The sequence below is a fragment of the Triturus cristatus genome, chromosome 3_1 (genome assembly GCF_964204655.1).
Source record: "Triturus cristatus chromosome 3_1, aTriCri1.1, whole genome shotgun sequence".
Taxonomy (NCBI): Eukaryota; Metazoa; Chordata; class Amphibia; order Caudata; family Salamandridae; genus Triturus; species Triturus cristatus.
In genome coordinates, this window is record NC_140583.1 from 672867626 (window position 1) to 672881772 (window position 14147).

The window sequence follows — 14147 nt, forward strand, 5'->3', positions numbered from 1 at the left end:
TTTGGAGTCCTTATCCTCGAAGCAGCGCCGTCGGCCCCTGAATCATGACACTCTGCCTGAAGATTCCCAATCATGTTGGCGAGATCCGCCAATGTTACGTGTTGTTGCTCCATGACGCCCGGGCAGAACACACCACGTGGGCTTCGCGTTCTGTAATAATCTTACCCGGTTAGAGTTCCGCAGGGGCGTCATGCAACACCAAGTCCCAATGTAGAGAAAGTCCCAACCTTCCACCTCCCTCTCTGCCTCTATCAAGCCCTAGAGCACAGAGGTGGCGGCGGAAAGAGGGGGAACAAAACCAGGATAAAGGGGAAACACAGGAGCTGTGGTCTTCTTCCTTCTGCTGTGTCTTTATGGAATTGTGGTTATGTTCGTGAAACAGTGATCTGTGAATGTTAAAAGAGAGAACAATATAAGTGACTCTACCAACCTATGAGGACCCTAAGACCCCCACCCCTTGTGTAGTTCTTCCTATTGGAATACCTTACGGCTAGAGGCCCTCCGCTACCTATGGAGTTGCACAGGAGAACAGAAGAGGTCAGGCAAAGGCAAAGACTAGTCGTAATTCGCTACTTGAGTGGATGCGGTTCGGCCCTACAACATAAGAAGGAAATCCATATAGTAGTTCACCAGCAGAAAGTCTAAAGAATCCCAAAGTCCCTTCCCACTTGTCTTACTTGGAGATTCCGGAGGACATCACAGTAGAAAGAGTCTCACAAGGCACCTGGAGAGACTTCTTCGGGTAGATTCCAGACACGACAGCAGGAGAGGTGCAGGTGAAGAAGGAGGGGAGATTCTGGCAATCGCTGGAGGAAAGCCTACCTCAGGGATAAATGGTAGGACCACAGCTGGCCTCGAGGTTGGAGGGAGACAGGGCAGAGACACCCGGCCGGCCCGCGGGACAAAATCCGGCAAGGTGGGCGGAGCGCTCTGGTCCCTGTGAGCTCGGATCCAAACAGGCAGAGATGAGACCAGGTAATCCGGAAGGACAGGGCAAAAAGAAGGAGAACTGCGGTACCGCAAAAATATATTACAGAGCTCTGCTGGCCGAGGGAAAACTCTCAGCGCTACGTCCGAATAACGGACCGTCCTCTCGATCTCCAGGAGGGAAGACGGAGAAGCAAGGAAGGACGAGGCTCCACAACCGGACGCCGAAGCGCCCGCGCAACAGGAGCAAAACAGAACCCGGAAACAGGAACAGGAAGTTCACGGAACAGCCTGGGGCAAACACTAGAACGCGAAGCCCCGAGCCTTCCGGATGGCAGGCTTTTCTACTGGCCCGCCGCCATCGCGCATGCGCGATAGCCAGACGCTGCAGATGATCCGTCTACAGCGGAGGATCGTTCACGGCAAGCATGACAACAGGCTTACGACTCTGCAAACCCAATGGGACGCTAAGGCCAAAATCAAAGACCTGGGTACCAGAAGCATGTAGTCCGGCACTATGGGCAGGATGTCATGTACTCACCTGGTCACAACCGCGGAGACAACACTGGAGCCGATGCTGGACCTTCTATACCTCTCAGAGCTGCACAGGATCAAGGGACCAAACTTCTTAAATCACGCACCGCCCCTGGGGGGAAAGGGGTTTGGGACATAATAAGAAAAGAGTGACTTGATGTATTGGATCTGCTCAGCGGCTGTGCCACACTACATAACGGGATTTGTCACTTTTGAGACCTTCTGCGTTTGCGAGGTGGATGTGCACTGGACCAGAACATTTTGTTTTGCGATGACACAATGCACCGGAAATAACAACAGGAAGCAGTTGCCATCAATACACTAATAGGTCTCTACATACAATAACCATGCATTAACTTGAGTGACATACACTTACAGGTTTCATCAGTAGCACAACATGAGAGCTGAATAACTGAAATCACAGATTGGAGTGTGTCACTCCCAGGGACAAAGTCGGAACATAGATAGCAGTTACTTGCAGTCCCATGGATAAACTCTGAACCAAGATTGGGCTAAAAGGTTCATTCATATATCAAACACTAGGAAGTGCTTTCGCTTAGCACTACTGTTCATCAAAGAAACACAGAACTAAAGTCTTGAGTCCTTGCTCAATCGCAGTTCTAGTGCCAAGGTTGCTAGAAGGGTCCGGAGTATAAACACAAGAAGCGTTTGAGTAGATCACAGAGAGGGCATTGAGGGAAAGTCTATAGTCTTTGAAGACGTTGATACTCGGTCCTGCTTTCTACTGTTGGAGGATTAGTATGCACTACTCTGACATCAAGTACTTAGCCTAGTTCTTCCACTTGACTTAAGTTCAAAGAAGATCTCAAGGCTTTGACTTAGGGAGTCGCGGGGGCCTGGAGTAGCTGTGCAGGAGGGCGGGTGGAAGAAGACTTCAAGGTAGCTGGAGGCATGAGAACCACAGGTTCACTTGTACTTGAAGGAGAATGAAGCGCTTCTTGGTTCCTGCTGCATTCTTCAGGTCAGTGGAAATGGTGAAGCTTGTTCTGCAAGGAGCAACCACAAGTAACGACTCTGGGTTGGGTGGAGTTTAAATTCCCTCTCGAATGCTCAATGGATGTAGTTAGATCACGTGGGGCACACAGCTTTCTGGAAGGCTTTCGAAGCCTTGAAGAAAACACCGGTTAGTACACTCACTTTGACCTTACAGAATGGGCAGGTGCAGCTTGATCGGATCCAAATATCAGGAAACTAATGTATCGTTTTCGCTTGAACTTGCATAATAGGAAACGCCACCAAGACCTTATAAATTCGATCCTGTGACTTGCAAGTTCCAAACATATTTAAATAATAACTGATTAAGCACTAATGGACTTCAGTCTGCAATGGCTGATTAACTCTGAGCGGAGTGACTTGTGGCCCGTGCTCCAAACACACCACATACATACAATCCACACAATATAATTATACGTCACATCACAAAATTAAATAGCACACATTATTAAACTCCACTACATTACACTCCACAACACTAAATACGATACCACATATTTTCTCTCCATAACACACAATTCTACTCCACATAATTCCTATACACCAAGGGACCAATTACGATGTTGGGTGGAAACTTTCCGCCTGACACAGACTCAGAATCGGGACTGACCGACTCGCAGTCTGCGGGCCCGCCCGCCCGATTACGATGCGACAGAACACTTTATAGTTGAGTACCATTTTTTCCTATGGGAGCTTGTGTTCCATCCGACAGCTGACTGTAACACAGGGTTCTATGGGGAACTGGAGGGTGGGTGTAAAACCCTGCACTCTGTCGCGGGCACCCCATTGTGCCTGCCAAACAGTGCAGGGTTTTACAGGGGAGTCCCTTAGGTACCCCCTCGGCCACCAACTGATGTTTGCAGGACGAAGTGGGCCCTGCGAGGGGCCCCCCTAAAGTCACTTTCCGACTGCCTTTTCGTGTCGGACAGGCCGACTCGGAAAAGCTGTTGGAAATCGAAATCATAATTGCGAGGTCTGGAAACGCTGTCCATAGAGGTGCACGATGTGGTTCCAACTACACAAATTCTCAGAGAGCCAGTCGTAACCGATTTGTAATAACCACACGGTTTACTTTCCGACTGCGAATATCGTAAACGGTTGGTCGGAATGTAAACCGACTGAGTCGGTTGGAAGGGTTCCGACGCAGTAGAGGATATTTCGACTGTCGGGAGGAGGCTTTCCGCCCGACATTCTAATCGCCCCCTAAATACCACATACTTTCTATCCACATAATTACACTGCACAACATACCACATAATTACACTACACACCACATATATCCATCCAGTCCACTCCAAAACACAGAAGTAAAAAAAATTACGTTTACAACGCAAATAGCTCTAACTCTTGCAAATGCGAGACATTTTGCTTTGAAAATGCTTGTTTATGTAAGTGGTGTATAACGGCCCCTTTCAGTGAAAATGGAATAGCACCCGACTCCAGGGCCCATGTGAAGTAGACAACCCCACAAGTGAAGGTCCCCTTTTATCACGTCAGTTGGGATGCCATTCAGATTGGCTGCTTTTGAAGAGTAGGACCACTCTATTAATATCTGTTTCCTTTCTGGAATTTGTCCCAGTCACAACACACATTGGCTGGTGAGAAATGACAAAACGCACAAGATGATGGACGGAATGTTGCACATTGGCAAAACATTCACCCCCAGTCACAGATCTGGGTTTAATCCATCGTTATTTTGCTCACCACGCAACCCCAGTTCAGACATGGCCATTTGCAAATCAGTCTTGACCCTGTGCCTCATGGGAACAGTCCAGCCCGAACTGCCAAGCCATGTCTTCCCTGGACCGGAATCAAGCATCCTAGGACCGGTTTCGGGGTTTCACCCCTCTTCAGCCAGGATAGCTTGACTCCAGTGGCGTAGTGAGCACGGGACCCACGTCTGGGCATACCCTTCCCACATAGGGCGAACAGCAAAACACACAAGATGATGTGGTGAGAAATGACACCTCTTAGAGTCAAGAAAACATTTATAAAATCTTGTTTGCTTAATAATAATTTTTGATTATATGTAACATTCCACTTGATCGTTCTTAAATTTATTGAGTTTAAAGTGCCATCTAAATACAGGTCTTCAGTCATCCAAGTCTTGTATCTAAATAGATAATGTTATTTGTTTTGTTGTGGATTGTGGTCACGTCCTTCCTTTGTACTATTTGATACTTTTTGCACAAGACTGAGGAGGCACAGCATAATAAAGTGAAATCAATAGTGCTTTTAGGTTGGATGATATAAAAGTGGGCCTTGCTGGTTGAGCCGAAAGAAATCTCCCATTCAGAGCATGGAAAACCCAAGTCGTGAAATAGCCTCCACATATAATAATTTTCTTGGCTATGTTTTATTCCATCAATTTGCAGAAAGAAGGGAAGGGATATTCCAAGATTAATCTTGAAAATCGTCTGCTAGGGGATTCATCTGGTGGTTAAATAATACATTAGCATTGAACTCTCCTGTAAAGATAAATATACGGGAAGAATTATGATCCAAAATAGATTCAAGATCATCAAGCACCGCCCAGAAGCCCAATTTATTCTTTACTAATAATGGTGGAAAGTAAACATTCAATATTAAAACTTGTTTTTGCCTTTACCTATATTGATCATTAATATATTTTCTGATTTAGCCTTAATTATAGTGTTTTTAAAATGTATGATATTATAAAATAATGTTAGCAAACCATCAGCCAGACAACCCACAAAACTCATATTAGCTTGAATTTCATATGAAAGGAAATTTTGTAAGTTGGAAGAATTTGTTTGCTTTTCTAGTATAAGTTCAAGTAAATTGATTCTTTCATCAAGTCTTGATAGATTACTTAAATAGCTTCCAACTTTTCAAGAGCTTTTTGACTCTTGGAGAGATTTTTCTGAAGAGTGCACGTATTCTGAAGCTAAGTTTTATTGTCCTTCAAGAGAGAGGTGTGCTCTACAAAGCTAGAGGATTGAATATAGCATCAGCCATTTTTGATAGTTGTTGTAATTGCTCTGGTGTTGATGAGTGGTTGATTAGTAGACATAGTGGAACATCTCTATGCCCTTCTTATGATAAGCTATGCTCCCAAAATATAGCTAGATACAGACTTGTCAATAGTTGGCAGGGCTCATCTTGTGCAAATTGCTAGTGCACCTGTGCTAGATCTAATTGAGAATAGTTTGAACAGTGGGATGAGCCACTTTGTGCGAATATGCTTAGTTTTGGTGCAAAATAGCATAAAGTGCACTATAGACTCCTTGCCGCCCACTATGCAGTCACAGAGAATAGCCATTAGAGAATATGGCGATACACGTTTTGCTGGGTAAAATACCTAGACGAAATTATAAGCATGAAGTTCGACATGCATCAGGGCTAATGTTATTCAGGTATTATTACATGCAAGGGTGTGCTTTGTGTGCAATTAGTTACAAGATAGAACGGAGGAGCATGCTTTTCCAATGTGTGTCTTAAGTTTGTTGTGCAGAAATAAGAGCTATTCTATACAATCTTTATTTTATACCAGCATCATTTCCTGAAGGGCCATAATGTTACATCTCTCAAAGAATTACTGCTATATTATGTTCTACTGTGCCAAGAGTAACATTGATTTTGATATGGACTTGTTGAGTGCTCTTATTCCCACAGCACAAGAGTGTGACATTGTGAATGATTACCCACACCCTGGATGAATCCTTATTCAGGATTTTGAGATCTCCTCAATCACTATGCCTTTGCCTACTTTTCTGCACTGCTGTTCTTCTGTGCTGAAAAATTAGTACGGATACCTTCTTTTGTTTGATAATGAGCTGTACTGGACAAAACTCAAAATCTGGATTTGCAGCTTCTCATTCATACCTACTTTCCTACTTTAGATAAGAACTGTTAGTTTCTCTTTAGAAATGTAGCCTATTTACCTACTTGTGGTTCATTGTAATACATACTGTCACTGAGCCATGTGGAACGTTTACTAGCTGGGCTAGAGAATACTTGAGTGTGTCGTCAGTTAACTTGCATTCCATTCATTCATGTGCTACTTATGTTACTGGCTAGCCGCTTATCTCCTTTGTGCCAAAGATATTTATGGTCTGGAACATCTCTCATTTCTTTTACTAGTTCACATGACTTAGGCTTTTATTCTTATGATGGGTGTTTTATACTGCTTAGGAGTCTGTCAACCACAGATGTCCTAGACGAACATCTTAATTTTAGTTCCCTGTTCTGTGGGCTATTGTCTTGTCTATAGATTACTACTGCTTGAGTGTCCGCAAATGAGTTTCCTTACTATTCACACTTGTTTTTTATCTGGTGAATTTCATCTCTTTAATTCCATCCATTTGTTTTCGAATGTCATCAAAAACAGATTTTATTGCTAATCTACTCTACATTCCTTTTACCACCCTCCTGGAAACAATCCCATCTTCATCGAACAAATAATGGATATCATAGCCGCAAATGTCGGCCAACAAAATACGCAAATCTTTCTGGGGGACTTCAACCTACACTGGAATGATCCAGAAGACCCAGAGGTCAATAGCCTCAAAGCCTTTCTGTCAGACCTTAATCTGGCCCAAATATGTGACTGCCCCACCCATGAAAAGGGCTCCATCCTCGACCTAGCAATTGCCAAAACAGACACTACCCAGCTGGAATCGATCCTCCCTTGCGACTGGTCTGACCATCACATAATTTCTTTCCACATCAAGAAGGTAGTCAAGCCACTCTCTATCCAACCGATGAGAAAGAAAATTTGGAAGAGGAACCTAGAAAACATTACCGCTGCCTCTCTCACAACCGCTACTCACACCCTCACACCCCCACTGGAGGGTCTAAATGACGTACATGCTCTAACCAACCACAACTTTCACTCTATGAACCAGATTCTTGACAACTTAGCCCCACTACAACTGAAAAGAGCCACCACAAAAGGTTCAAACCCCTGGTATGATGGTAGGCTAAATGAAGACAGAAGAGGTCTAAGAACAGTTGAAAGACAATGGAGAGCTGCTCCATCAGCAGCCCACCTTAAATTGCTAAAAACTAAAAGAAATTCCTATTATAGAAAGATCAGACGATCGAAAGCTGACTTAATTCGTCAACAATTAGACCAAGCCAAGAATCGTCCCAAAAGACTATTCGAAATTATCAAAGCTCAATCCAAGGGTGTCTCCCACTCTCCCCAAGCAGATCCTGAAACACTTCCCAACTGTGAGGATCTTGCATCCTTCTTCTCAACTAAGACTGAAAACTTAAAGACAATCCTACATAACGATCTATTATCACATACTGGCTCACAAAGGAGTGATGCACCGATCACACCCAGTATCCCGATAATAAGCTCTCCAAAGCTTGTACTCAAAAACATGGCCTCCTGGACCGACTTCAGCCTCTACAACGAAGAAACCATTTTAAAAATGCTCACAGCACTGAACCCTTCCAATCACTTCACAGACCCTCTCCCAGCAACCCATCTAAAAACCTTCACGCCACTGCTATTGCCCCTATGGACCAGGATTATAAACACTTCTCTTTCACAAGGAATCATCCCAGACATCCTCAAAGTTGGTCAGATATCCCCCATACTAAAAAAACCATTGGCGGACCCATCTGACCTGAATAACTATCGCCCAATTTCCAACATCTCGACCCTCGCCAAATTGCTAGAAAAATGTGTCCACGTACAGCTCAGTAAGCACATAGACCACTTCAACCTGCTAGATCAATTCCAATCAGGTTTTCGATCAGGACACAGCACAGAATCAGCCATGACCCACATAATTGATGACACACTTCAAATTCTGGATCAAAACAAGGGATGCCTGCTAGTCCTGCTGGACTTATCCTCAGCCTTCGACACAGTCAAACATGTCAATCTTCTAGACCTCCTGAAACACAGGATGGGACTATCTGGTACTGTGTTTAACTGGTTCACGTCCTTCCTCCAAAACAGAACACAACGATTCAAGATTAACCAATCATTATCCAACCCCTCCCCGGTCACTCTTGGAGTACCCCAGGGTTCATCCCTCTCCCCGACTCTCTTCAATTTGTTTATGGAACCTCTCACGGAGCTACTCAACTCGTCAAACATCCAATATCACATGTATGCCGACAACACACAACTCTACATCAAAGTTCACTCACTTGACGACATCAAGTCCCTTAACTCAACTCTCCACAAAATACAGATCTGGCTGGTGGAAAATCATCTAAAACTAAACAGTCTAAAAACTGAATTTCTCCTTATCGCCCCCCCCAACCAAACACCCACCATCCTGCAATGGATGAAGCAGATTACAGCACTCGATTGCCCATCTACCATCATCGACTCAGCTAAATCACTGGGAATAACCTTGGACAATAAGTTAAATATGCAGAAACACATCAGCGCTGCAACTAAAGGAGCTAATTTCCAGATTAACACCTTGAGAAGACTGAAACCCTTCATACCGGACAGAGACTTTAAACAGACAGTCCAAGCCCTAGTATTGCCCAAAGTGGATTATGGAAGTATTGCTCTCTGTGGCCTACCCAGATCAACGACAGCTCCCTTAAGAGCCACAATCAATACAGCTGCAAGGCTCGTCACAGGCTCCAAAAGAAGCAGCCACATCTCCCCTGACCTTCGTGCCCTCAACTGGCTTCCTTTTGAGGCCAGAGTTCACTTGAAAATCGCTTGTATGACTCATAAGGCCTTACATCACAAAACACCGAGATACTTAACGGAGAAATTGGTACTATCTGGTGGCAACAGATCCACTAGGAGCTCCAACAATCTTCTGCTTAAACCACAACGGTTCTCCAAGCAGAAAACATACTACCGCTCCTTCTCAGGAATGGCACCCAGGATTTGGAATGCCTTGCCCCAAGAAACGAGACTTAACCCATCGGCAGCCTTTTTCAAAAAAGAAGTGAAATCTATTCTTCTAGCCAAATTCACATGACTCTTTGATTCTCCCTTGTAACTATGTGATACTAGTGTATGCTAATCCTTACTTTCCTCACCTATGTCACGATATTCAGGTTTTCTATGTTGTTATCTCTGTACTGTAAAGCACTCTGATACCTGTAAAGGTCTTGTTCGCGCTATACAAAACTGCAAAAATAAAAATAAATAAATAAATCTAAGACTTGGTAATTCTCTAACCTTTGCCACATTTTGTTCTTCTAGTAAATATTCTAAGTTATGCTTCATTTTCCCCATCTCTTGCATTTTATTTCCTTTTCTTACCCATAGTTAGATTCTTGGCTGTAGATTCCCTTTGCTAGTAGTCAACAAGGGAGCCTCCAACATTTTAGATGAATCTGATCTCTTCCTACCACTTGCGTTTGGCGCGCCTAAGGCAAGCCCGTCTGCGCCCGGACCGCGCCCAGCGCCAGAACCCCTGGCCCCCGTGCCAGACACGAGGAGCACCGCCTCCGCTACGATGCCAAGACCCTCATCGCTCTCAACCCAGGAAGAACTCACACCTGCTGCAAAGCCGCCCCGAAGCGCACCCACAGCCTCTTCATCTGCCGAAACTGCAACTTTTCCTGCACCGAAAGCACCAAGACACCCACCACAACGGAAACCAACCAGCTCAGATGCATCCTGATCGACACTCGCTCCGCACACAAACACGCCGTTGAACTCTGGGACCTACTAGACACTACATCCCCAGACGTCGCCTTCCTGACCGAAACCTGGATGAACGAACCCTCGGCGCCTGACATCGCCATAGCCATCCCAGACGGGTAGAAGATCACCCGCAGAGACCGCGTAAACAGAGCCGGAGGAGGCATCGCCATCGTTCACAAAAACACCATCAAGATCTCTACAAACACCAACGACAACCTCAGCACCGCCGAACACATGCACTTCCAGATCCACACGAACCCCAAGACCACCCTTAGAGGCACCCTGGTCTACAGACCACCAGGACCCCGGGCTCAATTCTGCGACTCCATCGCCGACCTCATCAGCCCACACGCACTGACCTCCACCAACTACATCCTCCTCGGAGACCTGAACTATCACCTGGACAACAACGACAGCAACTCCTCCACCCTGATCGACAATCTCGCCAACCTCGGACTCAAACAGCTCGTCACTACGCCGACCCACACCGCCGGCCACACACTTGACGCAATCTTCTCCTCAAGCCCCCACGTCACCTTCAGCCACGTCTCCGAACTCACCTGGACCGACCACCACTGCATCCATTTCTCCCTCCGAAACCCGCTCGCACCCCACCGCATCCTACTGACCCCCCGCCGCCGCTGGGGCAAAATCACTGAAGAACAACTCCAGACAAGCCTCGCACTCAACCCTCCGACGAACCCCACCAACCCGGATGATGGGGCACTCTCCCTCGAACGTTGGATGAGAGACTGCGCCAACACCATCGCACCGCTGAAAAACTCCACCAACAGAGGCACCAGCAGAAGAGTCAGCTGGTTCTCCCCGGAACTCCTCGACTCCAAACGCACCTGCCGGAAACTGGAAAACACACGGAACAGGGACAAGACGCCTGACAGCCACACTGCCTACAAAGACGCCATCCGCAACCACCACCACCACCTCATCAGGACCGCCAAAAAGACCTCCTTCACAGACCGCCTTGACAACAACGCGCACAACAGCAAGGAGCTCTTCACCATCGTGAAGGAACTCTCCAACCCCAGCTCCAACGCCAACGACGTCCCACCATCACAGGCCCTGTGCGACTCGCTTGCCACCTTCTTTCACCGGAAAATCACCGACATCCACGACCGCTTCAGACCCCGGCGGACCACGCCACACCTAACCCACCGCACCCCACCACCCACGAGGCCCTGACCACCTGGGCTAACGTGAGCATTGAGGACACAATCCAGACCATGGGATCTATCCACTCCGGCTCCCCTTCAGACCCCCTCCCACACCTTCAACAAAGCCAGCAACTCTCATCGCACCCCACCTGCACAAAATCATCAACCTCTCCTTCGAGACCACCACCTTCCCTGAGAACTGGAAGCACGCAGAGATCAACGCCCTACTGAAGAAACCCAATGCAGACCCGAGCAACCTCAAAAACTTCCGACCCATCTCCCTGCTCCCGTTCCCAGCTAAGGTCACGCAACACCTCGAAGACAACAACATCCTGGACCCATCACAATCTATTCCGCAGCAATCACAGCCCCGAGACCGCCCTCATCGCCGCCACAGACGATATCAGGATACTTCTAGACAACGGCGAGACAGCAGCCCTCATCCTCCTAGACCTCGCCGCTGCCTTCGACACCGTCTGCCACCACACACTTCGCACGCGCCTTCACGACGCAGGGATCCGAAACAAAGCCCTGGACTGGATCACCTCCTTCCTCTCCGGCAGAACTCAGAGAGTCCGCCTCCCCCCGTTCTGCTCCGAGGCCTTCAAGATCATCTGCGGCATCCCACAAGGATCCTCCCTCAGCCCGACGCTGTTCAACGTCTACATGGCACCACTAGCACGCATCGCCCGACATCACAACCTCAACATAATCTCCTACGCCGACGACACGCAACTGATCCTCTCCCTCACCAAGGACCCCCTCACCGCCAAATCCAACCTCCATCAGGGAATGAAGGCTGTCGCCGACTGGATGGAGGACAGCTGCCTCAAACTGAACACAGACAAGACAGAAATCCTCATCCTCGGGTCCAACCCCTCCGCATGGGACGACTCTTGGTGGCCCACATCACTGGGGTCCATCCCGGCCCCCACCGACACGCACGCAACCTGGGAGTCATCCTCGAGTCAAAACTCTCCATGACCAAACAAGTCAACGTAGTCTCCTCCACCTGTTTCAACACCCTCCGCATGCTCCGCAAGATCTTCAGATGGATCCCGACAAACACGAGGAAAACTGTCACCCAAGCCCTGGTCAGCAGCAGGCTCGACTACGGAAACGCCCTCTACGCCGGAACCTCGGCCAAACTCATTAGCAGACTACAGAGAATCCAGAATACCTCTGCACTGGCTCCCCGTCGATAAGAGAATCTCCTTCAAGCTCCTGATCCACGCACACAAAGCACTCCACAAAACCGTTCCAGCATACCTCAACAGCCGACTCTCCTACTACGTACCCAAAAGGAAACTCCGCTCTGCTGACCACGCCCTGGCCACGGTCCTACGCATTCGGAGAACTACTTCCGGAGGCAGACCCTTCTCCCATCACGCCGCCAAGACCTGGAACACCCTCCCCATCCACCTACGTCAAATCGAAGACCTGCTGACCTTCAGGAGACCACTCAAGACCTGGCTCTTCGACCAGTAACTTCCTCCCCACCCCTCAACACCACCCTCCCTCCCCCCAGCGCCTTGAAACCCACCGGGTGTGTAGTGCGCTTTGCAAATGACATGATTGATTGGTTGATTGATTGTAAGACTACCAAGATGGTCCTTAGCCTTTGTTTTCAAACATTTCGGACAGATATCAGAATTCTACAGCTTGTGTCACTGTTTATCGAATTTAGTTTGATAATGTTTTCACAAGTGTCACCCTATTACACTTCTTTTTACATTGTATGGTTTTTCTACAATACTGCATTGATTCATGTTTTAACCAGGTATCTGGCTACTAAGGTTTGCTCTTAGGAACATCCAGCGCTTTAATCAAATTAGGCGCTGTTTCCAGTGACATCTAATCACTGCTCATCTTTTGCTTTGCCTCTATTTCAAACCACAGTTTTACAATAACTTATTTCTTGTGATTCGTCCACCTTTAAGCTTTAGTCATTGGTTTTACTTGACAAATTATCAATTGTCTATTTTGATTTATTTTTATTGTATTTTTGTGTTTCTTAGGAATTCTGTTTATTAGGAATTTTGCATAAATGTATTGCACATAGAGGGTGCGCCATAATAAAAAAAACATGATCCAACTCGGATGATGAATTTTAAAACATATGTTATTGTTTCTGACTTATTGACTCACTTAAAGCAAAGTACAATGTCTATTACAATGGGAAAGAGGAAAGGTCTCATTGACCCACCAAACAGAAAAATACAGTCCGTTTCTGAGGAGATCGACTAAATATGCATGCGAACCTTTACATTTAGTGAATCACGATGGTAACTATTTTTTGTTTTGTTCCGAAAATCTAACCTGAATTTGACAAATCGTAGGTCGATGAGATCAGCACTAACATGCAGCCTTTCAATCACCCTTTGCCTTCCACGATATTCGAAATAAACATAAAATGCACCACACCATGCTCTTATTGTAGTACATTTAACATTAATTATCAATTAGTTCGACGTGATTTTTCTTTTTTTGAATGTCCTTTCTGCTTGTCTGTTTGCAGCTTTCGACATCAGTATTTTTGTGGGCCTCAGTGAAGAAGAGGCTAGGGTGAACAGCCTCAACCAGTACCTCAGCACTCGTAGTTATATCCATGGCTTCACCTTTTCTCAGGCCGATGTGGAAGTGTTCAGGATGCTCCAAAGGCCACCTCCTGCTCAATGCTATCATGCACTTCGATGGTACCGACATATAGAAGCCATTTATGATGACAGCAGTCAGAAATGTGACTCTTTTAAACTCCAAACAAGTGAGTAATAACTTGGAGTTGGTAACCGTGCAGCTTGTTTTGTAGTTAGCATTCCATTTAATTTTCAAAGCTCTGATTTCTGAAAGCTTGAATAAGAACATAAGATGGATTATGTGAAACTGTTGAACCA

General features: G+C 46.4%; 1 protein-coding gene across 3 annotated transcripts in view; it reads left to right on the top strand.

The window, feature by feature from the left end:
* Nucleotides 1-14147, top strand: part of CARS1 (cysteinyl-tRNA synthetase 1) — a 465335-nt gene that overhangs the window by 33925 nt on the left and 417263 nt on the right. The window contains exon 2 of one of the 3 annotated variants that reach the window (XM_085644733.1): nucleotides 13772-14017. The exons of 1 other annotated variant lie outside the window; for it this stretch is intronic. In XM_085644733.1, the coding sequence (XP_085500859.1) occupies nucleotides 13772-14017 (246 nt within the window). Of the gene's footprint in view, nucleotides 1-13771; nucleotides 14018-14147 lie in introns of those variants that run through there. One more of the 3 variants, XM_085644735.1, reaches the window with a different exon arrangement.